Source organism: Mycetomoellerius zeteki, unplaced genomic scaffold (assembly GCF_001594055.1).
Source record: "Mycetomoellerius zeteki isolate Tzet28-1 unplaced genomic scaffold, Tzet1.0 scaffold223, whole genome shotgun sequence".
NCBI classification, from domain to species: domain Eukaryota; kingdom Metazoa; phylum Arthropoda; class Insecta; order Hymenoptera; family Formicidae; genus Mycetomoellerius; species Mycetomoellerius zeteki.
This window is the reverse complement of record NW_017257198.1, coordinates 913,015-940,161: the sequence shown is the minus strand read 5'-3', so window position 1 is coordinate 940,161 and position 27,147 is coordinate 913,015. Positions and strand designations below refer to the sequence as shown.

The following is a 27,147-nucleotide window of genomic DNA, read 5'->3' as shown; positions in this document are numbered from 1 at the left end:
TTTTTGTTAAGCTTAATTTTTAACTTTTTACTGGAGCAAGATAACGTAATCCTAGCAAATTTTGTTTTTGCAAATTTGTATGAAACCTTTACTTTAACGAAATCTTTACTGTTTTGATAAAACGAAATGAGAACGTATTTGTTGATATAATGAAATAATCCATTAAAAATCGTTTATGATAAATAAAAGCAATATCTTCAATCAGTTTTTTCGTTGCTCGTACAATTAACAAAATTCGTCACAATACTCGGAGCAACATATTTCAGAGTATTGTGACGAATTTTGTTAATTGTACGAGCAACGAAAAAACTGATTGAAGATATTGCTTTTATTTATCATAAACGATTTTTAATGGATTATTTCATTATATCAACAAATACGTTCTCATTTCGTTTTATCAAAACAGTGAAGATTTCGCGCGTTAAAGTAAAGGTTTTATACAAATTTGCAAATACATTTTTACATAAAATATAATCAAATTACGTACAAAAAATGAAAATTTGTTGAAATTTTCATTTTCTGTACGTAATTTGATTATATTTTATGTAAAAATGTATCTCTCTTTGAATCTAGTAGTTGTGGATTGCTTTATGATTCCTTACGAAAAATCATTAGATATTACAAAGTATTGGAGAACCGTGCAAGAACAGGTGAACAGTTTGGCGACCGGATTGGGCGCGGTGTGCATAGTATAACTCTTTTGCAATCAATCATATATTTGATTACATTATCCGTGAATCGAAAGTAGGTTGTGTCTCAGGAAGCCGCGGTATTAACGATCACTGCTGCACGTCATTGCTACATTCAAGAGATATAATTGCAGCCTTACTGATTTATGCTACGTATCGAGCGACGACCAACAGCACGCCGATTAACTCATTATCGAGCAGCTTTGCGAAACGCGTCTGGAGAACCGGACGAATGCAGTGGCTAATAGCTCACAAAAAGTTGCGCAAAGTACTACTGTTTGTGGCTTAGTGACTGCAGTTTTCACGGATTCGATGATATATGCATTTTTTTTAGATGTGACGTATGATTGAAAAATTCACTTCTTTCTCAAGTTTTATTAAAACTATATTTAAAAAAAAATAAAATAAAAACCACGTGTTACAATGTGAAACATTTTGTATGTCATTGTTATTATTAAGTGTTACTTATTATTTTTTTAATTCAGCAATGTACGTACGCGCAAAGATAAGAAAATAAAAAATATCTGATGTTTAGTAAATATTTATTAATAAACGAAATTAAGTAAAAGAAAGGCAATAGGAGTCAAGCGCGATAATCGTTGCGCGAAAAATGATAAACAATATCACATAAAACTCTTTATTAAATAACACTCTTACGTGTTTCGGCTCATTTTTGAGCCCTCTTCAGAGACATAAATTGCTGTATACGTACAATTTATACGAAAAGATAACTTGTCATCGTGAACTTCCTCAACCTTACCAATAATTTTATTAATAAAGTGTTAGAGGTAGAAAAGACTGTTCAATGAGTGCACAAGTGTGATTATTTTTGACATCAATAATTGATTAGACGTTGATTTAATTTTTGAACATTGACTCTGCCTATCGGGGGCCAACGCAAAAAGGGCCAAAACGAAAAGACCGAACTGATGCAGAGCTCAGGAGATTAACGTACAGCATCAACCATATCACATATGCGAGACGATTCAACTCTCGCCGTAAAATACATCTTTCCGATTTGTGGTCGACCGCATCCGCCCGCGCACTGGACCAACGCCGAACCGAACGAGACGCGATGCGCCGACTAGGTCCGAAAGCCGGCGAAGGCGCCCGAATGTAGTCGTATTACGTTCGCGCGACGCATCGGCTCAGCCGCGCGCTTGGCACGGTCCGTGTTTCGCTTACGCGCGTGCCGCGTGATACGTCGTCGTCGATCGTCGTCGTCATTCTCATCGGCACACGAACCGCGTCGTCTTCGATCGCGTCGTCTTCGATCGTAAACGCACGCGTCTTCGATTGCGAGCGTGTCATCTTCGAACTGGTAGGTACGAACGCGCGCGATCGTTATCCTCGAGCCGGCTGCGACTGCGCGCGATCGAAGGTATTTATGAACATACGTGAACATCCGACTCGTCGGCGTCGCGCACGAGTACGTTTTCAAAAATACGCGCGCTGTCGGAGCTCAGCAACGCGACGAATTGGGATCAGTGAAGATTGTCCTTTTCAAGAGAATATCTCATTGAGACGAACGTCATCTCGTTGTGTGGAAGGAGGAGTCCCGTGCGGGAAACCGCGAGAGTGCAGAGTGTACGCAATTATATCCAGTCGCGAATTAATTAACGACGCGCGATTCATCGATACGGGAGCCGGCTGGACGCAATTACGATCCACTTGTGGAAGATCTTCGTGGAAGATTCTTGTGCTCGACGTACGTCGGATGGACCGACCGCGAGGAAGAGCAAACCTCTCGAGAGAGTGTACGCGCGCGTCGTGTGGCGCGTCGCGACGTCGAGTTTGCGCGACGCGGCACGTCGACGGTCAAACCGAACGTTGAGGACAGCGAGACACGGACGAGCGGCCTCCGTTTGCAGCCAAGGAATACCTTGACGAGACTCGTTATGGATTTCTACCCGATGGTAAAGTGCTCCTGCTTATTAATATAATAAACGTCGTTCCTTCTCGATATTACTTACGCGATTAAGCGAAACCGCGCGCGCTGTAAAAGTGCGCGTTCTCTACATAAGGAGATATTAATTTCCAGTGCGTTGCCATTGCGATGAGAAACGCGTCGTTAAAGTCACTGAGTCATATCTTGTTCCGCGAAATTTGATCGCGTTCGGCATCGGGTGTTGTACGAACGCTAAAATGTTCCCAGCCGAAGATGTGCATCGGAGCCTCACAAATTATTCGTGTCCATTAATTTATTTGAAACAAACGATATTATTAATATATGTTAATCTCAACTTATTAACAAATAAGTACCTAATTCAAATATTCGATTTATTTATACTTGGAAAAGTTGAGTCTTGAATCGACGTGACTCTGCAGAGCATTTTATGAGTCAGCAATGAAGACATTTGTCATTATCGCGGGCAAGAATTCGATTGAGTCCGTAGACGCTTATTATGTCATCAAGACTAATACGTACAATGGATGCGCAAGTATCGGCCGACGCCGCTGTGTATCTCGCTCTCGTATTCCCGTATAACCGCGAACGGAATGATAATGGCCGCCAGTAATTTACGATCCCTGGAAAAGATCATTGCAGACGGCGCGTTCGTGCGCCGTTTATCACGATCGATCGACGTTACGCAAAAACAGCTCGACTTTCAAAAAATTGCCTGTCGGCAGTCTAATCAAACGCGTCACGTTCTTTAATTGCATTGCACCGAGACAAGGGGAAACATGGACAAAGACATCCTCAGTGACATCCACTATTGAGAAATAAATCCTCGAACTATTTTAACGAAAATTCCCTTCGAGAAGATTGAATCGTCATATCTCAAGTTACCGATTTTTATATTAAGCGTCTTTGTAATTAATTTATATAACTGTAAAAAAAAAGATTGATATAGAAAAAGGTAATGAAAGTTTCTTTCACGTACACATACAATTCCTTTCTTCTTTTTTATATCTTTTTCATCGCACTTCTGCATAATTATGGGAGCAGAGAAATTTAAATATTTCGTTTCGAATGATAAATAAATTCGCTCATTATTGTGCACGATCCACGCGCATGGATCATCATCTTGTATGCATTCGCTGCACGACGACAGATTGCAGCTTAACAAAGGAATAGCCGTCGAGACGGGTGGAAGGTCAAGATCGGGCTTATTCACTTCGAAAATGGAAACTCGCATTCGTGCAACGTCGCAATTAATCGCTGGGGCCCGGTCGTAACATCTACGGGACGGAACGACGCTCATAATCGTGCAGAAATAACCCGCAGGAATTTAACGCGCGCGCCGTCTTGCCGCGTCCGTCTGTTCAGAGACTGCAGCCGAGAGTCGACGATGAGGTCTTTGGGTTAACCATCACGGATAGCGATCTCTCGACCGTGGGCATTAGCATAATCTTTTAACGCGCGCGTTCGTCTCTCCAAGGGGAACTCGCTTGAATGTTGTGGAGTGTCCGGCTTCTCCGCAGTTACATACTTATTCGCATTAACGTGCATCGTCGTCGTCGTCGTCGTCGTCGGCTATTTCGACCTTACCGCGCATTCCTCACCGCGATTACTACCTGGTTTTTGCTTCCTTCTCGCGGCGAAGTCCTTGGAATCGCGGATGAAGTCATTTCGAGGAGAGGAAAAGTGGCACCGGCGAAATCGTTCACTTTTTTTTGCTGCCGATGCACGCCGTTACTGATCGGTGTGCGATATGAGTTGTCTCGATAATCGTAAATAAAGCCCGTGTTAGAGATTAAAGATTGAGATTGATTGCATTATAACTGAAGGTTCGTTCAATGCTACAATCGTGATCTATATTGACAATTTGAATCTTGTTACGTTTTGTACGTCTCCTCCTCTCCTTTATTTATATCGCATTTATGTGGATTTATAGAAATATTATAAATCACAGTATTAAATAAAAGTCATAATATTGATTAATATTAGAATGATACGTAATTGTACTAAAAATTAAAAATTTCTATTTTATCGAACTTTATTTATTTTCGTCTCATGGATCAAGGCTTAATTTAAAAATCGCCATTGTCAATTCAATTTTTCACGTACAGTGTGTTTAATAACTGTTTGAATATGATTCAATGTAAATATCTTCTTTCTTGGACTTCTCGGGGAACACTTAATAATGCGTATAATTCTTCCATAAATTAACGCGGATGTATTCTAATTTCTGTGCGTGGGTGGTCGATTATCATTGCATCCTCATTCGTTGCTTCCCGTCATCTCTCGAAAGCGTGATTCGTTTCTTCGAGAGACGCTCGTGGCTGGAAACTTACGACTTACGCCATACAGGACATGTCCAAGTCCCGGGATAATTTATGACCGCTTTCTTAAAACGATGATCCCGAACGCTGAAGCGTGCGCATAAATGAGAATTGATTATGGACTCGCGCGCGCGCGGACGTAACACCTATAAGAGGAACGAGATTGTTTAAGTCGATTTCGCGCTGATTGCCTGTTCCTGAGATCGCCTCTGTACACGCGCGATGCGACGTCCCCTAAAAATTATACATATAAATACGGACACGCAATGTGATACCGTAGCGCCTCAGAGATTTACGATGATCCAAATGACAAGTGGACACGCCAATGTAATGAGGCCTAAAGTGTCGTTCGATGTAGCCCGACTTCGTAATGACTTGAACGAAGATACTTGACAAAGATGACGCGTCGTGAGAAGATTCTGCATAAGGATGTACGTACAATATAATAAAGACGTACTCTCTAAGTGAGATTTACTCCAAAGAATTTAGAAAGTTTATAATATTAGATAAAAATTTATTAAAAATTGAAGAATTTTATATATATTATATATATATATATATATTGAAATATGTGAAATTTAAAGACTGTAAAATCTTATAAAACATCTGTATCGACTTGCATTAATTCATTGAATATGCAAATAGATATTAAATATATATTCATCAGAATATAATTTTTATTTTACGGTACGTTTCTATTCGAACCGCATTAAAATTTCTTTAACTAACAGATAAGAAGAAAAATTTAAAGTTTTAACACAAATGATAACTTTCTCTTTTACAATAAAATAATGATAAATAATACAAGAAATTTGAATATTATAAACAAAAAAAAGATATAAACTCTGCTGAAATCATGTACCTATTTCTCTTTCAAATTATGTACAATATTTTGTGTCGCATGATCATTGCAACCAATTATCGAATAAATATGAATTAACAAAGCAATAATCAGGTTGCAATATATGATACAAGAAACAATCTGTAAATCGCAAGAATAATCTATAGATCTTCTCATGGACGTACAGTCGAATATTGATCACTTTAGAAAGTATAATGTTTCAAAAGTAGGATGAAGGGAACAGCTCGGGATAATTGGTGCTGATAAATCAGGCATGGTCCGTGATTGCCCGCGCGATTTCAAATAAACTTGTTAATTTATGTACTTTAATAGCAGGAGGATGTACAAAGTGCATATTAATTAAGTAGCGAATCGTATATGTTTCAAGATATAAATTGAAGATATAAAAGTTGGTCGCTTAACGATCGAGTATACCATTTTATTTTCGACGTGCAATTTACAATTGTACTTTACGAATTAGATTTTATTTATTTAAAATAAAATTCAGTATAATAGTAAACATCAATAGATTAATTAATTTTAATAGAGAATTCTCGAATTGATTGTTTTTAGTTGCCATAAATTGTATGTAGTTTCTGAATGTTTTCATGATAAATGAAGAATAAAAATTTATTGAAACGTTTAGTATATATAATAAATTCACAGTAATGGCAAACTGTAGCACAGCCTAATTTGAAACGATGCCACTTTACTGGCGCTATTCCTCCCGTGAAAGAACGAGTCTTCTTATTGCCCATTCGGATGCTTTCTGGCTACCTTTTTGCTATATTTGAAATTCTCCTGCGATTCTAGACCTATGTTGCGCGTGACGAGACTGCAACTGAAATCCTTCGATGAATGAGACTTTTTTCTGCGGTGGCTGACCGTTTCCATGTATTCTATAAGAATTGCATCATGACTGCCATGATAGTGCTACTACACAAGAGATGTATAGTAGTATGCCGATATTATTATTGTACGTTTTATTATTTAGGTAAAATTTCAAAATTAAATAGTTAATAGCAATTGTATCTAATATTGTATAGCTAATTATATATCGATATTGAACGTGTTGTATGTAACATCACGAAAAAAATTTGCGTTATAACTTGATTGATGGTAATAGGTAATGCAAGACAATTAAGAAATGGTATCATTATTCTTTTTTAGAAATATACAAGAGATAAAATAGCTATGTTTAATATATGCTAAAAATATTTCTCAAACAGAAATATTGTTATTTCTTGAATTTGTAGCGATAGAACTTCTTACTGGCAAATAAAGAGAAAAATGTCCTATTTGTTACATTTGACGTGTTCCATTGACAAGATTAGCTGCAAGAGTGTGACATGTATTTTTGCTCGGCTTCACATTTAACTACAAATCATTTTTAGCCTTCATATATTGAAATCCTTCTACCTAGCAAGTTTGAGTGGTATTGACGTCTTTTCGCAGAAAATGAAAAAATAGAATCTTCGTTTTCAGCAACGCGAATCTGTTAGCTGTGTACATTTTGGAACTAAAACCAAAAGGAAAGCAGAATGTTCCGCAATTAAGACTGTCTTTTTTGCGTTTACCAAGAAACTGTGTTCAAGATCAAACTTCTTCGGCTCTTTAAAATAATTGGGATCATGCTGAAAACATTTTATTGAAACGTTGAGATAAATCATAAAAAATAATAAATTTATAATATTATATACTTAAAAAAGAGGTGGCTTCTTTTGCCTACAAATTCCGTACAGTATCGTTTGCCTACATCACTTTTGCCGACAGTTTGTTTGCGCACAAATATTATTGCTTACAGCTCGAGTGCCTATAAGCACTTTTATGCACAAATAAAATTTTCAAAGACGAAATCACATTTGCCCCTGCATTTATTATTGTCAACAGATCGATTGCCTACATTTATTATTGCCTACAGCTCGATTGCCTACGTGTACTATTCTCTTTAAACACACAAATTGTCTTTTAAAACATAAATTCTCTGTTTTAAAACAAATTCTCTGCTTTAAAACACAAATACTCTGCTTTAAAAATACAAATTATTTTTTTACTTAACCTTAATTTTATATTTGTGTGCAAAAATGCTTATAGGCAATCGAGTTGTAGGTAATAATACATGTAGGCAATCGAGCTATAGGCAATAATTTTTGTGCGCAAATGAACTGTTGACAACTTGCATAACTTGCATTGTCCTTTCAAAATAATGAAAAATAAATACAAATATTATAACAATCATTAGAAAGTTACAAATATTAATAATAAATATATTTTCCTTACAAAATCATACTTATAGGTTTGTTGCAAAAGCAATATAGGTATGCTTATAGATATTATTATATATTTTGGCTACGTTTACACCGTGCGTTTAGTCCGCGACCTATACGATAGATGTCTTTGTTTAATCTACAGGATAAACAAGGACATCTATTGTATAGGCCGCGGCCTAAATGCACGGTATAAACGTAGCCATAGTTGGGAAAGCCGAGTTTTACAAGTGGAGGAGCTAACTTCACGAGCGTTCGTCTTTTTTGGACATTTTTCGTTATATCTTTGACTACCAAACGTCCGGAATGGACTACCAAACACTACCAAACGATCATCAAACGAATGGTTATTTTTAATAGTGAGAAGGCCAACTTCACACAGCCTTTATACACGATACGATACGTATATAATATGTATAAGTGCGTATCGTATGCGTGTGCGTAGCTCTTGTCGCCCGTGTTCCGTCCGTACTCCGTGCAAGCGTCTGTCATGAACGATGGCGAGAAGGTTGAGGAGAGCGGACCCGTATGAATGGGGACTTCATTCACGTAGCCGTTTCTCGCAACATGATCACGCGGCTCGTCTCGCCTTCCGACTTTATTCGCGTATCTTCCGTGCAAACAATGGCTCAGCCTTACAAAGGGCCGACGCATCGGCGTGACTGGGCAATTGGCTTGCACAATCTATAATAGCGCCTCACGATGAACTCACTGTTGGTTACATTTAACTTTTCATATTCCGTGAAACAATTTAAAAAATAGCAAACAAAACCAAATAAAGTAGACTTTATGTAATTTTTTAAATCTTTTAAATCTACTTAACATAGTCTTTATGATATATTTCGTAATAAGAAATTTGTAAAAGAAAATTTCTTCAATAATTTAATATGAATAATCTCGTAGACCTCATATCTTTTAGCCGTATTTTTCAAATTTTTCTATACATTTTTTCCTGCCGAGATTTTTCCCGTAAAAAACTGCACTCTACATCAAATCGGGCCAGCGATCGATAAGACAGATAAAATCATCGCGGTCCCTTTTTCGGGATGACGAGGATGTATATGATGTGGCGTACCACGAGACATAGCATAAATACTCGATCGCGGGCTCGATTTTATATCGGATCTCGATCCATCCGTCTGGTCGTTATTCCTCGCTCGAAGGCTCGTCTTTATAAGGAGTAAGGGTCGCTTACGCGCCGGCATGTAACGCAGGTATTCATATCGGATCGTTTTCTCTCTAGCATTTATCTCGACCAGCCGATCCTTGGGCGAGACCTAAGTACCAGATCGGTTTGATGAATAGCTCGTGCGATGTACATAGACCACGTGGGTGGAATTACGGGCGATTTGCCACGTCGATTTCTTGCAATGTACGGTACAGGAAACGCATAGCGCGATATACATTTTACGATTTACCTTTCTCCTAACTCTTTTCTCAGTCTAAAGAGAATTCTACTTTGGTTTGAACAAAATCAACGTTCGCTCGAGAGATCGCTCGATCATTTAATCGGACATTCAACCGATTCGTTCTAAACTTATGATCATAGATCCAAGCGTAAAAATGTCACATCATAGATAAGGAAAGCTGTATTTCATCGTGAATTTGTTTCCGTTAAGAAATATCGCGGTGGAAATTATGATGATTCCGTCAGATTTAATGTAACGTAAAGAGGAGAAAGTCAGTGGTTTAAGAACGGAGCAAATTGCCATTTCTTTTAATGACCAAATTCAATGACTATACTTTTTTCATACACTTTCTTTTATATATATTATATATATATTATATAAAAAAAATATTTTAATTTATTAATGTAAACAACGTGAATGACAAACCTATATGAAAACAAACCCATGTGAATGCAGACATGCAAGCTATAAGAAAATGCCTGATTACGCGTGTGGCTTGAAAATTAGAAAATCTGTTAAAATTTTACAGAATTCGACATATTGATATCTGATGAATGAACGCGAAAAAGATACGGGAGTTCAGTGAAGCAAGACGAGAAGTGGCTCCCCCTCAATGGGACCAGTTCATCCAGTGTCTTTTGAAGGCGGGTCTCGTATCGGCTCGGGTAATTCATTTTAGCACTCAGATCCGTATATGGACTAGCAACAGGTTCGACCACTCGTATCAATTCGTTCTTCTCCACCGTCAGAATGTAATTCCGCCACTATAGCGCTCTGTAATCTGTCGAAAACAGTGAATGTCGAAAATGAGCTTTTCCATTGTAAACATAGCAGTAACATAATAATTTGAAAAAAATATTTAAACATTATATATAGAAAACTTATCACATATACAAGAAATTAATAAATATTGTTAGGGAAAAACACTAAATCGATATCTGCAAAATTTATAAATGTCATATTAACATTAGTTCCATGTTGATAAAAATTAATAAGTAGGGAAATATACATATTATATAATTTATAATAATTCGATATGTAAAATAAGGTAATTAGGATAACATCATTAAAAATTGAACGTTACAGAAATAGTAACAGTCGGTAGACAGAGACGAGGCACTTAAATAACGCAAGTTTATTTTTATATTGGTATTGGTGGAACAACACTACATCTCGAATTGCCTTAGACATGTTTCCAAAGACAATTGATCATTATATAAATACACAAGCTATTTCTCAATATATTTGCAAGTATTACAATTTGAAATTGCAATGCACAAAATTAGACGACGAAATGTCTGCAAATAACAATCCCTAAATAAACATTAAAGAGAAGCCTTTTGATTTGGATATTCATAATTAAAGGATTATTTTTTTGTGAATGAGTGTATATATATATATATATATAAAACAAGAACAAAGACGATCTAATTTTTCTTGTCTCTCTTTATCCAAACAAGAAATACGCAATGAAAAAAACATAATTCTCCAATATTAAATATGTATGATATCACTTTTTATACACTTACTACAATTTAATCGACTTCAAGTGACTATCGTGAAACAATTTATTTAATAAGCACAATTACAATCTTTTTTATATCTTCAACAAAAAATATATGTCGTATCATTTTTTATAATCTTTAAACGGAATTTTCTCCGATTAGTATAACAAATTAGCCTCTCACTTTGTAGACGCAAACGGTATCTTGTTACGTCTACGTGGACAACACGAGTTTGCTCCCGAAAATAAAGCTAAAACAGGTGTGGTCAATTTGGAAATAGAATAGGCAAGTTCGCGAATTGGCCTGAGACAACGCCTGATTTTGTCCCAACAGTTTTATGGAAAACGTGTCGAGTCAAATGGAATGCGTATATAGCTGGTATATAATTTTATCGGACCATTATGCACGGAAATCGATTTACAAAGATAGCGTATTCACTTTACCTAGATCTTGAAAATTGATACCGTCGCGTACAGTGTTTCAATGCAAATAAATTTCGTAATTCGAAAGTTGTACGCGTTTAAATGTATCATCATCAAAAAATACTTTATATATATATATATATTGTGGAAATTTCGAAAACTGTAATACCTTCGATCGGGAAACAATAGTTTAGTTTAAAATTAATTTGTTGCTCTGAAAATAACATATGACCACAGAAAGCACCACGAGAGTGTGATATTTGATATCTTTACATGTATGACTTGAAAAATCGAATGACGGCGTCGGGCGTATCGACCGCGGGTGGGCGAATACGTTACGTCGGTTCATTAGTCATCGTGGGAGAAAAATCAGTTGGTCGTTGTTGAATTGGGAACCAGGGAACTTCCTCTTTCCCAATGTCTCGTCGAAACCGTAACTCGCCTCGCTTCGCCTCGCCTCACCTCAATTCGCAGTTACGTAAAGTCGTTTCGGCTGGTTGAACGACAGACCCATGTACAGGAAGAGATTATGACGTTTAATCGTAATAATTATTTCATCCATCTTGTCAATATCGACAATGTCACTGTATTCAGATAGCTCGTGATGTTAATTGACCCTCTCCTGGTTTTCACACAAGCGGCATACAATTTGATGGACAATAATTCGGTTAATAATTCGATAAGCGCTTGGTGGCAGTCCCCAAATTGTTTTCTGCCTTTCGTTTTGATTAATGATACAGCCAATTCGCCCCTTGTCCGCAATGCCGTCGCTAATTGCGAACGTTCTTCCCAAACGGGCTCCGTCTTCGGGTACAAAATAATGAGATACGGCGAGAGCGTCGAAAGTCATTTACAGATCAGATGATCGATGACATTGGTGCACGCTTATCCGCGCGCTTGTCTTTAGGCCGACGTTCCATCATTTTTAATTAAGAGAGCCGAACTTATTTGCTTATCGCCAAAACGTCTTACCAGAACGTGGAATTCGTAATTATACTGGCGAGTCATTAATCAGCCTCCCTCCCCCCCTCTCTCTCTCTCTCTCGTCTTTGCTTTTGTAATACGTGAACTTAGAATCTGGTGCTGCAATTATTTCACGTTATAAAAAAAACGGCCTACATTTTCGATAATATCAGTGTAAACAAACGATTCTGGTTTTTATTTCTTATGTAATATTCCAACGCGAGCGTGAACACTAAGGCGGGTAAGAGAATTCGATATTAAATAAATATATAAAATAAGAGCGTCATCGGCGTGGGTGCAGGTATTTTCGTTCCAACCTAATTCAGTAGTTCTAGAGTTACAGCCTAAATATAAAATCTAGCGCGCGTCTGCCTGTAATGCTGTAATGCCTTGGTTAGCCGATACATAGCCGATACGCAGCCATTAATAATCGGCTAATGACTACAGCGGTGATCGACAGGAAGCGATATTTTAATCGAACGTGTGTTCCAAGACACTCTTTTGTCTGTCGAAAGAATTAATTAAATCTGATACCTCTGTGAACGCGATTGATCGAAACGTTGCATCAGACACGATGGCGCAGTCGAACACGATCCAATCGGTTAACGATCCAGACAGCCATATTTTCTCGAATATGGCAATCGGAGGAGGGTTTTCTGCTCGATCTCGAGCGATCGGTGCAAGCACGAGGGAAGAGGGGATCGCCATACACGCGACGAAACGAAAGAGAGGAGGGCTTCGTCGTTAAGTGGGAGAATTTTCACATCGGCGAAATGCCGATCGCCATTGCTGTATGTTACCCGTGCGATCACGCGAGTAATTAAATCATACGGTTGAATTGTTAAATTACCAATTGACCGCGATTAAATTTACTTACACTTTCATTCATACGTTTAATGAAAAATTAGGTTATCTCATAAGTAACATTACCTTTTATATTGTAATTATCTGTAACAGATAACTCATTACTTCCAAATTAATTGAATTTCAAATATCTGAAATTGTTCTTAAAAATAAGTTTTTGTCTAAATTTACATTAACACGTTAAAACTGCGTGGGATATTTTTTTATCAAACACATAATTGAGCTATAAGTAAAATTATCTAGGGAGGGAAGATTGAGCAATAAGAGGAAAGAATTTTCACATCTTAGCGGTAATGCGCTGCCAATCGCGATTGCCGAATGTTGTAGCAATGGCGATAACACGATATATATATATATATATATATATATAGATGGGGAATAGCGAGTGTGTTCTCCATTGCATCAAAGCTGTTTCGTATTCGGACACTAGTTGAGAAAAGTTTTACGACTGTCTGGTCGATCCTTGATCGACCAATCAAAGTTCCAGAGAGAGGCGATTGACGAGAGAGAGAAAGAGGGAAAGGGAGAGAGAGAGAGAGAGAGAGAGAGAGAGAAACACTATGTATGCACGTATGTATATGTACATACGGACTGCATTTGCTTCTTGCGGCCATTTCTCTGAGGCAAGATTATTATCAAATTCGCTTTCAATTAACGATCTTCTTTTATACTTGCCCTCGGATCTGCAAGCTAGGAAAATATGCAACGTGCGAAAGGCGCCACATTCTCATTATACATGCACGCGATTGCGTAGCATCTTTGACTCGCTCGGATAATTTCTTCTGCTCGCTTGTGATCGTGCGCTCATTGCATACAGGTGGTGTTGTGAAACGACTGCCAGGTGTCATGGAGAATTTTAATTTACGGAGGATGTTTCGTTAGATATTCTTTTATTCTGTAATTTCTACGATCAATTTGAAGGCAACTTTTTGTCAATAAAAATGTAAAAAAAAGTATGTTGCTCTCTTTGGATTTAATTTCGAAGATTGTGCATATATCTACAACTAACATTAAGATTTAAATTAAAATTTTATTACAGCTTTTATTTGAAATTAACTAAAAATATATAATCTCTTTCTACTTGCTGTTTTCACTTTTAGATTTTCTTTAAAAAAAATCTTCATTTTTTTATATTTAATATACTAATTAGTAGTATATTAAAAACTATTTTTATATCAAATTAGATTAAAATCTATGAATATATATGTTGATATTTTTGTTAAGAAAAAGATTGGTTCCATGTTCACGTATTTGTGTTACAGAGATATTAGAGGTTGGCATGAGATATGAAAATACATGTCACTGAAGCGACTATGCATTTATTAATTCTTAATCAAAAGGAAGCAAAAGAGAGAGAGAAAGAGAGACGTTCAGTATAATGGATTTAAACGCATCGCTCTTTTTCTCGATGAAATACGCCCACGAAGCTACTTGTAAGTTGCTCTATTACCGAATTAAAATACGTATATTATTATCAAATAATTCTTGTGGAAAAAATATTAGACAATTCATATATAAGGATACCAGCGGATAGCCTTATATTTCTCCTTTCAGGTTTCTACCATGTGGGCGATCCAATTGGACTAAGATGGCCCATCATCGCCTCGAGAAATCTTTCTCGTTTTCTCTTCTTCAGATGCCCTCACGAGGGACTGTACTAGTCTTCACTTTTAGCTGAATCATATTACTTCGCGTTCATATTTCGAAAGCGAACAACGTCGAACGCTCTCACAGGTGTCAGAGCTCTCACATTATGCAGCAAGATCGAGCTGCGTATTTTGTAATTATTTATCGCCTACTACCGGCGCAACGACAGTGATTAACGACCCTATAAAATTAAAGCAACGATGTTAACGATGCAGGTTACTGTAAGATGAATTTTAAAGTGGATGAAGTTTGGGTTAAACTGGGAAAGTCATTATTGCCGGACATTCAATTTTCAAGCGTTCGATGAAATTGAGACTTTGTTTCTTTCTCAAATTTGTTAAAATCCTATTCACTGCACTTATAATGTCAAAATAATACACAAAGAAAATTCTTGCAAACTATAGATATTAAAAAATGTATTTTTTAATAAATATAACATTTGCAACCAATAGAACGTATTTGTAAAATATATCAAAAACTTCCCTTGTCTTTTGGTATATCAATAAATAATTATACATTTAAAATTGAATTATGCTTAACCAAAAAACAAAACAAGCTATACGACAGCTGTCGAATTGAGATAAATATGATTTTATTTTATTTTGAAATAAAAGTAAGGTTTTCATTTTAAGGTTTTTATATTTTACAAGTGCACTTCATCAAATGTAAATATTGTTTTATTAAACAATATTTCTATTTCAATATGTTTTGCAAGAATTTTTGGTTCTCTCGTTTCTGTCATCAATCTGAAGATCAGTGGTCAAAAGCATAAGTGCTGATATAATTAATGCATTCTCGATTATACTGTGATTTTTACCATCACGAGAATATTTCACAAACAGAGCTTATATCTACATACGATCAGATATCAAGGATTAATCGTTATGTATTCTCGAAATACACAATCGCGGTCTTCCATATTTCGATCCGCTACGATCTTACGTAGACAATCAATGACGTTTGCTTTTAACATCTACGGTAATTAACGCCAGCACCAAAATTGTCACCCACGCACGGCAGCCACATTTCGTCAGCGTTGTCGAGCGTACTTCTTCTCGCGCGTCGTTCAGGAATCAGGTGGCTGTTCCCAGGCATATCTAGGTCGCGTTATGCAAGGCGTACAGCTGGCATTTGCACTGTTGATGATTATATGCAAACCGATACAAAACTCAATGTACAAACATTAAGTTTTAAATAGCAGACAAACAGAGCCGCTGCAGTACGGCCCATTGTATAGGGATTCTCTCTGCGTGGACGACGCGTTGATATTTTATACGACTGTCATCTCCGGCGTCGATCCCGTGGAGGCGTATATTATATCCCGTATAGGTTAAACCACCCCGCCTACTTGCCCGATGTGTCCCAATACCTCGCAGCGATATGTCAACAGCTACTTTCAACTCCGCGTTCCGCCAGCTCGAGCATTTTATCCGGCACGTTCGTGGAATAGCGTTTAAATCCTGGCGATCGGACCGTGCGCTCACTGTGTCGTTTTTACGTAGCAATATTTTTCATTTATAATATACAATTTTTTAGTTTAAAATAATTTGTTACTTGAGAAGCACGAAATCTTGACACGTACTCTGGTCTCACGTTATTAAAACTCAAAAATTGATTTTATATTTTGGAGTTCTGGTCTGTATACCGCTTGCTTCTTTAAATCGCATAATTATTATCATCGTTTTACGAGATACAGCTTAACATACGTTTATCGAATTTATATCATGGACAATTTAACTTTTTATACTGTGTACATTATACTTTCAAGAAGTGATCAAATTTATTGGAATTACATGGACTATGGTCAAGTAGGATATATTATTTTAGGAGTTAATTTTAAAGCTGAAACATAAGCGCAAAATTATATAAGAATATGTGATATGTGTCAGTTTTAGTATTTTTTAATAGATAGAACGTATGTAACATTGAAAATGACCTAATCTAAGATCGAAACGTATGTATTTTTAGTTAAATATAATTCTATTATTATTATTAAAAGATAGCTAACAACAACTTGCTTTTGCTCTGAGCTCCTTTTGTATTATAATACAATTTTTTATCAACGCACAAATAATCTTTTTATTTAAAATTATATTTAAAATTACTTTTCTTCTATTTTTCAGATTATAAAATATGTTATTAATACTTAATAATTTTAATACGAGAAAAGTCTAACCATATTCTTCGTATAAATTGATTTAATTGCGATCAATTATCTTGCAAAATGATTATAATTTAAATCTTTAAAAGCGTATATGCATTAAAAAAAGAGACATATGAACAGTTCCGGGAAAGTGCTAAATAGCCTCCTGTCAACTTTTCGCTCCACTTTTAACAATCTCATTAATAAAGTCTGCGCCTTTTCAAGTGCGCGCTTGAATCCCAGACTGCAGTACACTTCCTTCGAGTTAAATCGCATCGAGATGTATATGGCAATGATTCGGCGGTTGAAATGCGTTTGCCACTCTGTGCAATGCAGACACGCAATAAATTACTTACGTGCATTACGAGATGGACGGAGTGCACGGAGAAGTCCCCGGAGTACCAGGCGTCATCCGGCATGCCTCTGTGGGAAACCTGAAGCTTCCACCGGCAACAGAGAGAAGCCTTTAAGGCTCATTAACCAAGAGATAACGCGTTATGCCGGATTACGTCGTTTCTTCGTTAGCTCACTTATCGGTCTGGTGTCATTGGCCGCGTGAATGTCGATGCATCGGTCTTGCAGGCTGTTATTCGGTAAGCGATTCGATGTAGTTGGTTGAATATCTCGAAAACGATTTTTTTACTCGTACTTCGGTTAATGAAGTTATTTATTTCAACTCTATTTTAGTAAAACAGAAAACAATATACTCTTTGTAAGAATATAGAATAATCGTACTATTATTACATCACGTCATTCACAATTACAACGGTTGCGAAGTACATATCAAATTCATTGAGAAGAAAAATCGTGACATTGACATCTTTAATTTGTAACATCACTTGTCTAATAATACTTAATAGATCTGTTACTATTTATATCATCTGCATTAGCTTTAAGCGAAATTTAATTTAGGATCCACTCTAATGAGGGATAGAGGGAGAAGACACTGGTCCATTAAAGTCAAAATGAAACTTTTTCATTTAATTTTTTGAATGGAATAACTCGTGTCAATTAATTCTTTGAAACCACATTATCTTAAGTGTGTTAACTAAACGGAAAAATTTCTAAAATGATAAGAGAGACTTTAGCGACTACTGAGAGAGAGGTTTCTTCGATTATTCGTTTCGCAAGTAGTCGGAGCGAGGAACGAGGAATAAAAAGAGAAGGATCAAGTACAAGAGAAGTGACTTGTGCGCTACTCGATTCCTCGTTGGTGGTTCGCGGGGTTAAATATACCCTCGTTGGTCTCATCATATAGAGAGAGGAGAGAAAGAGAAGAAACAAGAAAGAGAAAATGGAGCGAAAAAGATAGAAACAGTCGTTCGCGCATACACACATTTATATATCAAAGTGAGAACGAGTGGGAATACGAAAGAGCAAGAAGAAGAAGAAGAAGAAGAAGAAGAAGTAGCAGTAGTAGTAGAAGAAGGGAAGGAAGAAGAAGAGAGAGACCAAGGGACGGGAAAGAGAGGGAAGAAGTCAGGCTCTGCTATTACAGAGCACCTCCGTGGCGCACAGCCCAATATGGAGCAATCTCAGATTTCCATCCGCCCAAATCGAGAATATACGCCCGCGCCTCCGTTCGCTCTTCTTGGCCCGCGGAGGGTTGGTCGTTGTCGCGGTTGTCGTCTTCGTCGTCGTCGTCGTCGTTGTCGACGTTTCGCCCCCCGTCCTTCCTCCTTCGACGGAGATGTAGACGTTGCTCTCGGTGGAGTTGTCGCTTGTCCACTTCACTCTCGCTCGTAACAGCGCCAAAAGTGCTTCAAAACACTCCGCTCCGTTCTGTCGATACCATTTTCTTCTTTGCTCCTTTTCTTTCTCCTATTTACTTGCCGCCTTTCTATTTTTCTTGTGATCTTTACAGTTCCTCTTTTTTTATCTAGGTACAAGTTCATTCATGCGCTCACGTTTTCTTTCTCCTTTTATATCTTCTATTTTTTTCTTTGAAATATCTTTCGAGATATCTCGCTGTATTTGATCCAAGGGATCACACAAGGTAGAGCAGATTACACGGGCGATCACGGTGCATTGAACGGGCGAAGGTGATTAATCGCGGTCTGTGATTTGTGCGACCGATCGTGTTCAACAATGACCATAGTGTCATTCATTTGGCAGAAAGTCGATCGTGTATGAAAATCGTTTGAATAACGTAAACGTCTGCGGCGCACGGAATCAGTTGCCGATTACAATTTTTCAAGAAGAGGATTCATTAAGAACGATACGTTCATGTTGCCGGAAAGCAACTTTCCCGTCACAGGTAATCAGCAATATTCGATATTGAACGAGCTTAAGCCCGAATCAATAATAGATTTTTAAGCCTTAAGCCATAAGGAATGAACGAATCACAATCAATTATTCTCCTCGCATTCGACTGTAGTTGGTTAATTTTTTACGGCTTAAGGCTTAAAACACCTATTGTAGATCTGGACTAAAGCGATTTTGAATTAACACATTTCTGACAGCATGTTTTTGGATAACCGTGGATCTTTTTTGCAATAGAATCAAACGGTAGTAATATGTGAAATCGTCAATATTCTACGTCTTTTATTTAAAAAAATTTAAAATCACCGATTGTGTATTATTTGAATATTGGCAAATAGGCAACCGACAGAAAATAAGATCGTTTCTCGATCGAACATGTCTTTTCAAACAGCCTGACAATGCGTTACTGTTCTCCACGTGGGATACTGTCGCTGCGCTGTGCGGTTTGCGCGGGTGTTTATGCGTAATTACGGATCCATAGCGGCGTCGTAATCAGGCCAATGGATCACGGTCCGTCTTAGTAGGTCGCAATACGTGAGCAAATTGAATTGTGACTTTAAGAATATTTTGACGATTGGTTATCACGTGTAAGAACAAAATCTTTTTAAAGGATTTCTTTTTTCTGACCGTTGCATCACCTTGACATGTTCCCGAGCACCGCGACTGACTTTCCGTTTTTAACCTAGTTGCACTTCTGCCAATAGTGCGGAAGACCACATGTTTTCCCGCGGAACAAACATCCGCTCCGATTCGTCCACTTGTTGCCTGTGAATAAGTAAAGTTTAACATTCATCGTAATATTATTGGAGAAATGAGAAAAAATACAATCATACTGTGTCTACCTTCTTATCTATTATATATATCCAATTATAAAAGGAAAAATGTAGATTGAATCTGTGCTAGATTCTTGAAATACCTTTTATAAACAGCTGGAGTTTATAATTTTTTAGAGCGAGGTTGTCACTTATTATCTTTTAATCTGATTAACATTTTGAATAAAATAAGATATGCAGTGGTATAATGTATACGCTTCAGCAATCATAAATGCCTAGTGTGGCGCGATACCATCAGCCATAATCCTAAATATGGAGTGAGAAATTTGAGAGAACCGAAAATAGTGGCGCTACGCCAAACGCTAAAAATAGCCAAAAAATAAATTGTAGTTACGCGCCCGTCTGCATCATTCTATAACTGGTCTTCAATGAAAACGAGCCACCTCCCGCACATATCAATATTAATATCTTCTACTGATCTTGCTATTTGGTTCACCTTTATGTGAAACATTTTACATTTTAAAATTATTAAAAGTTCAAATAACAATATTTCAAGAACCTAAAACGTTTAGATTTTATTTTCCAAAGAATTTTTCTTGGATTTGTAAATTTTAATTTTTCTGTTGTTTATTGGGTATTTCAATAAACATAAAAATTAAATTTTAAATTTCGAATGTTTAATTTAATTACGATTAATTGAGTCTTGAATCTCACACTTGTTAATTTATACGTAGAAGAAAAGATCTTTTATCTCAATATTATATTTATTATATCTGTATCTTCACTTTCGCTGGAACACTTTGTTCCAAAATATTATTTTAAAATCCACGCAATCAAATTAATACATTTGAGTACAGAGAATATGAGTACAGAGATATGCAAATACATATGTCTCGATTGTGTGTTTCCGGTTGTTTTTGAGACCTTAGCTTTTGTATCGATATCTTATTCCGAAGTAACCAAATGACAGCCGACGTATACCTAAGCGGATTCTCGCGAGGCGTTGAAACCCGATCGACTAGGCCAAGTATGGCTCAGGAATTGCGGGTGTTCGGTGGGCTGTGCCGGAGTGTTGCCGGTTCTATTTTCGCGCAGGAATATTTTTATCCAACGGTGCTGCGCAAAGTCACAGTATGTATAATACGCTTCTTCGTCTTCTGTGCGTCTCTTTTCTCCGTTTTAGTCTCTTTCTGCGCGTTGTTTTCCGACATCGCCGCACCGCGCCGGTCGCTGACATTTTTGCTTCGTTGATTCTTCATTAAATTTTTCTGTAATAAAAATAGTAGTATCCATAAGCTCATTTTACATTTTTTATTTATAATGTCTTACATAATATTAAAAATTTTTTTTTACATGAATAATATTTATGTGATACATATTGAGTTTTGAAAATATCAGCAAATGACATTGTTGTAATTATAAAAATGAATAACATCATAAGCGTTGGCTCTAGAATTCGATGATGAATTATTCGCGTGCGACAGATGATTGTTGTCAATTAAATACAATACTTAATGCGAGCTGTCTCGCGAAACATTTCCAATAAGCGGATCTTTCTCATGTAACATATGGTTTTTGCAGTTCGCTATTGTGCGATTTCGAATCCTTGAACGGATACGCGGTCGCCTACGCGATTTGCTCAATGGTGCAACGCCAGCAATAGGTGCGCTTGATCGTTTATCCATTTGCGTGTCAGACATTCGTTTAATTTCTGCCATTTCTCACGCCCGTCAAATCCACGCAACACAACTCACCACGCTGCGCACGGCATTAATCCGCTCGTTAATACAGTGGTTATGAATATTCTGCAATTCGCTCGCGCACACCGGCAACGATCTCCGGCTTCCATGACGGCCTACGCGCGACCTTTCGCGCGGTTCTTGCAAACGCCGAAATAAGAAAGTAGAAGCTGTTTGCGTAGCGGATCTTGTTTTTTTTTTTTTTTTTAAATTAATCGAGAATGTCTGAATGTTATAGCTGTCTAATAACTAATGACTAATCAAATGAATATTTGATTTGGAACCACAATTTTTAAAACTTGAGTCAAATAGTAGTAAACAGCTTTCGAAATTTTGTTCGATTATCACCGTAATTAAAAACGGTTGCACACAAGGTTGTTTTAATTTCTTAACCTTTCAATAAAAATTGAATTAGCATTTAGCTGACTGTAAACAAGATTATACAGGATTTCTTAGATCTCCCCTCAATCGTTAATGGCAGACTTTTGCGGTCACATTTCGAGATATCCTGAGAATTACCGAAACATATATGAGAAAGAATCAACTTTATAATAGTAATCTATAATGTTTGAATTTTCAGGGGGCACTATGCAGACCGAGGAAGTCGTGCCGCGTAAACAGTCTATTGGTATAGACAGTAGTCTCACCGACGGCGCTGGTTTGCAGCATCATTTGCATCACTCGGTACATTTACGTTGTCCGCTATCGCCATTAATCCACATGGCCGTCAAACAGGAGCCTCAGGAGGAAGAAGAGCGAAGTCGCGATACTAGCACGTTGAGGTGAGTCGCAAAAATCTGTTCAAGTAACTTTATATTAATTACTACAAACGACGCGGTGCGCGACAAACAGATTTACGAATACTAGTTTTATCTGAAAATTAGTATTAATAATTAAATTGTGATAATAATTTTGTTAAATCTGCACAAATTGTTTCACTGTAAAAATATATTTTCTAGCAATAGATTTCGTTGCAACAGCAAATTAAATTTAATAGAAAAACCCATGTTTCTTTGCAAATTTTCTCAACGAAAGATTTTTTACAAAACCAGATAATATGAAGCAATTAATGATGATAACAAAATTTGATTATTTTTACATTGAATCTATAATAATATAGCACTAGTAGCAAAATATTTCTTTTGTGCATCTATATCGATTATCAAGTCGATAAAATCAGGTTAAATGACATAATTTTTTTGATTTATTGTTCGGATATAATTTTGAGTAAACCTATCATATCTTTTTCCGCAATTGGAAGTTCTTCTTCTTCTTACGTTAGGCCTCTGTTACACTTTTCTCATATGCTTGTGGTGCGCACGCTGATTATTCAACTGCCACAAGTATATGGAACCTATCGTTTTAATGCCGGTTCCGAACAGCGGATTTTTTGAGAGGTGTTTCTGTGGGCAAGAATACTCTCGGGAGGTTACCGGCCTTTTCCGAGAAGAGACACGAACTCTAATATTTTGGTACCTACTGCACTGAGAAAAATGGTCTGGTTGGATTAAATAGTAATTCTGGTGGAAAATGGACGAATCAGAATTTTCTAGTTAAATCTACTAGAATTCTAGTTGAGATAATCAGAATTCAGATTAATAATTATTCTGGTAAAAATGAGAATTCTAGTAGATTTTACCAGAAATTGTGTCAACCAGAATTCCTGTTATCTCAACTAGAATTCTAATAAATTTAACCAGAAAATTCTGATTCAACCATTTTCAACCAGAAATTTTTTTCAGTATAGGATCGAACTCGAGACCTCTGGCATGATAGACCAGTGCTGTCAGTCATGCCACGCTCGCGCTCTTTTTTTATCTCTTTTTCTATCAATTAGAAATTGATAGAAAAAAGATATATCAAAACTGCTAGAAGCGCTAATGAACAAGTCTCTTTTTTGTTATTTTTAATAGCCCGCAAGTGGACGTAGGCAATGTGGCGGGTTCAATGGACAGCAAGCATGGACAGCAAGGTAGTAATAAAATTCAAGCACTGGAGGAAAATCTAGCATTAACTGGTCCAGATTCTAGCAGTCGAGGACGAACCAGGTGATCTATCTATTTTTCTTCGATTTATTTTATACGCAACATTCCATCAATAATTAAATAGATTCAGTAATTTGAAGTTTGTTTACCGTATAAACGTATAAACCTATGTATTTATATATTTTCTCTCTCTCTCTCTCTCTCTCTTTCAGATTTATGAATTTTATATTAATCTATTTAAATTAAATGGTTTTGCAACGAGAGAAAAGTAAACACAATACTTTTATACATACAGTACTTTTATCAGAATGCTTTTGTTATTGCATAAATCTTGTAGCATTTGAAGAACTTTTGAAGAGCGTGATGAGTATGTCTCGCGACGACTTACATTGTCAGGTAGCGCGATCCGCGGCAACGACGCGACTCGGGCTATCTCTTATCTTTTTTGTCAAGTCTCTAACGACGTCTTTAACGTAAAACCGGCCGATGTCCAGGAAAGTGCTTTAAGTGCGATCGTCGACAAGAAAGATAGGCGCCAGGAAACTGGTTCGTGCCGAGCGAGTCTTCTAAAGTGATGCGCGCGCCTGTACGAGTACGCGAAGAAAAAAAAATTGTAGATATACGTCAGCGAAATGCGCGTCGCGAGAGAGTCGATTACCGTTATTATTGAATTTCATTAAACGGCCCGGTCGCGACTAGAGAAGAAGAAGCGCGACACACGCTCTCTGCATAAGAGCTACGGCGCCGTATCGCGCGGCACAAAACGCTATTAAGGTGTGGCTCGGAATGCAGTCACCGGCGTTAATGAAAGAGCGATATCACCGACATAATAGCCACGACTGCGTGCTAGTTCAAATGCTTTTTTCCCAAATAATGTATTAACATAATATATATCGAATGTGACATTAGTTTATAAGACCGGCAATAAAAGTGCCGGCATTCTTTATTTCTTTTCTTTTACTTTAACGGATAAATTAATGTAACTACAAATTTTGTTGGAAAAATATTTTCTACTTTTATTTTATTTTAATTTTTTACTTAATTTAATATTTTAAAGAATTATTATAAAATCAAAATTTTTTATTTTTTTATAAACAATCGAATAGTTCAATAAATAAACGTATATAGAAAAGAATTATTCCTTGTAACTTTTTTGATACTTTGTCAGTATAACTAGTCATAGAAATGTTTTATAATGGAAAAAAAGTGTGGTCTACTAGTATTATCCAATATGAAATTTCGTATATTCCAGTCGTGGACGCAGGAAATCGCGATGGAAACTCAAATTCCATCACCAAGCATTACCTCCGGAATATTTGGATCATTACGAAGCATCACTGGCTCAGGAAAACCTGAATTTGTCGCCACCACGCATCATCGAGCCAACAGCATCCAGTCCAGCGCCGACCAACTCGACGTCTACCCCAAGTCCCGTCGCCGACGTTCATGGTTGGCTGCAGCGAATCGCGGCGATGCAGCAGGAGCTCTGTCCGCAGGTCGCACCGCCTCAATGTCCAACGACCCTCGGTCATAATCAAGTCACCGCGGGTACTAGAAGATCCGTCATTACGTCTGTGTCTTCGCAGACTTGCAATACGACTTATCCCAGTCATCATATCCAACAGACGCAGACATCTAGCAGGCCTCCCATGAAATATTCCGATTTACCGTACATGGGTGAAATCACTCTCGATAATAGCAAACCTAGACGTGGCCGGAAACCGAAGAAGGCCGACATATGCCATTTGATTTACAAAAATTATGGCACGATATTGCCGGGCACGCCTGGTCATGAGGAGAAGAGACTGTCGCCTCGTGATAAGCAGGAGCGTGTGTCGCCTCAAGTACCTTTTCAAAGAACTGATGTTCAAAACAGGATCAGCAGTTTGCTGGAAAAACGGCTGACACAGGAGACTCGAAGGAACTTCATGTTGTCTGAGAATTCGCGGGAGCAAGACGAGCCATTGAATCTTTGCATCAGGGATCTCAACCAGTTGAAGATACGTTTACTGCGGAAACATGGGAACGTATACGAGTCTGGCCAGGTGAAGAGTGAAACATCTAGCGATGGTGAAGAAGTAGAGTGTTTAGGGACGAATTTTCTGTCAGAACCGGTGAATTATTCGGAATCAGTTGGCCATCGATCGAATAACAGTTTTGTTAATCATAATAACAATGTAATCGATCCTATGATTGGTCACAACTCTGGCTTCGTGTATTGGCCAAATGCTGGTGTGTTTATTCATCCAATGGCGTTGCAGTCCCAGTTGCTATATTATCAAAAAGTCGCCCAAAATGACAAGGGCCCGCCGCCGACAACGGATCAAGCACCGAGAGAACAAAAAATTGTGCCAAAATCGATATATTCAATGATGGAGACGAAAAATGCGGCCCAAGTATCGGCACTACCTATAGCTCAGACGATACCAGTGTCGGTTGCTACGTCTACTTCGCCCAGACCGAAGAGAAATGCGCCCCTAAATCAGCAGCAGAATCAACCAACTAAACGGAAGCGCTCCGCTATATTTATACCACCGATGCCAACCGAAAACAACAATAATCCAGCGACAGAAGTGAGCATATGTAAATTCAAATTTACCGGTGGCGCAAAGCCTAGTTTACAAGAAAAGAAAAGTCTCTCTGTAGATTCAGGTGGTAATTTCCGCTATTACAGTGGTACTGGTGATAAGAGTATGCGTGGTTACGAGTTCTTTCCCAGAGAGGCTCTTCAGCAACCAGCGGGCCAATCTGGAAGCACTTCCGCCGCTGGGGCTTTTCTCAATGCCGCCGGTGAGAGGATTCAACCGCCGACGGTGTGTCAGAGAAGTTCAACCGGTCAGGACGATGGCCGACGAAAGAGAAAAACCAGAAAATCTCTGCAGCGCGAAAAATTGGAGCAGACCTTCAAGGAAAAAGGTTTCCTTATTCAGACGCAACAATTGGAATCTGCAGAAGGCGCTACTTACTGCAAGTTCCGGCAACTCAGAAAATTTACTAGATATCTGTTCAGAAGTTGGAAAGACTATTTACCCGGTAATGTACGCGAATTGAGCGGTTGTGGTACCGATGCTGCCGTTGCTATAGATAACGACGTAGCTGATGTTGAAGTCGACGGTGATACCACTCTCGTTCCCTCGCCACTTTCTCGTGGCAATTTGCTGGATGTACCGAATAGCTTTGTGGAGGATCATCGGACTTTACCCCTTACGTGAGGCATAGTATTTACGACAAACGAATGACATGATGATGCAATTCATATTGCTCTTTGATTGTTCATTTCTTTTTTTTTATAGAAATTTATATTATCTGCATTGGCAAATTTAATAAAAAATTTGGTATTTAGATAATAATTAAAGATGTTTTCTAAATCTATGTTTTAAAACTGTAAAAATTGTCTTTCGAAGTTTTGGA

The 27,147-nt window shown here is 37.5% G+C and overlaps 1 protein-coding gene across 5 annotated transcripts; it reads left to right on the top strand.

The window, feature by feature from the left end:
* The first annotated feature begins 1,901 nt into the window (after positions 1-1,901).
* LOC108723163 (uncharacterized) lies at positions 1,902-27,038 on the top strand. Of its 5 annotated transcripts, XM_018448699.1 has the most exons (5): positions 21,189-21,282; positions 21,594-21,675; positions 22,332-22,533; positions 23,665-23,799; positions 24,989-27,038. In XM_018448699.1, the coding sequence occupies exons 3-5, from the start codon at positions 22,340-22,342 to the stop codon at positions 26,946-26,948; spliced, it is 2,289 nt and encodes a 762-aa protein (XP_018304201.1). In that variant the 5' UTR covers positions 21,189-21,282; positions 21,594-21,675; positions 22,332-22,339; the 3' UTR covers positions 26,949-27,038. The 5 variants fall into 5 exon arrangements, with proteins under 5 accessions (XP_018304200.1, XP_018304202.1, XP_018304198.1 ...); XM_018448698.1 differs by lacking the exons at positions 21,189-21,282; positions 21,594-21,675 and adding an exon at positions 1,902-2,605; XM_018448700.1 differs by lacking the exons at positions 21,189-21,282; positions 21,594-21,675 and adding an exon at positions 18,407-19,019.
* The last annotated feature ends 109 nt before the right edge of the window (positions 27,039-27,147 follow it).

What these genes read in the sequence shown, in the direction of transcription:
- LOC108723163 (XM_018448696.1), top strand. Translation starts at nt 19,204, where the DNA reads ATGTTGCCGGAAAGCAACTTTCCCGTCACAG. An exon ending in AAGCAACTTTCCCGTCACAG is followed by an intron (nt 19,235 to 22,331) that starts GTAATCAGCAAT and finishes TTGAATTTTCAG; the next exon opens with GGGGCACTATGCAGACCGAG. An exon ending in CGCGATACTAGCACGTTGAG is followed by an intron (nt 22,534 to 23,664) that starts GTGAGTCGCAAA and finishes TATTTTTAATAG; the next exon opens with CCCGCAAGTGGACGTAGGCA.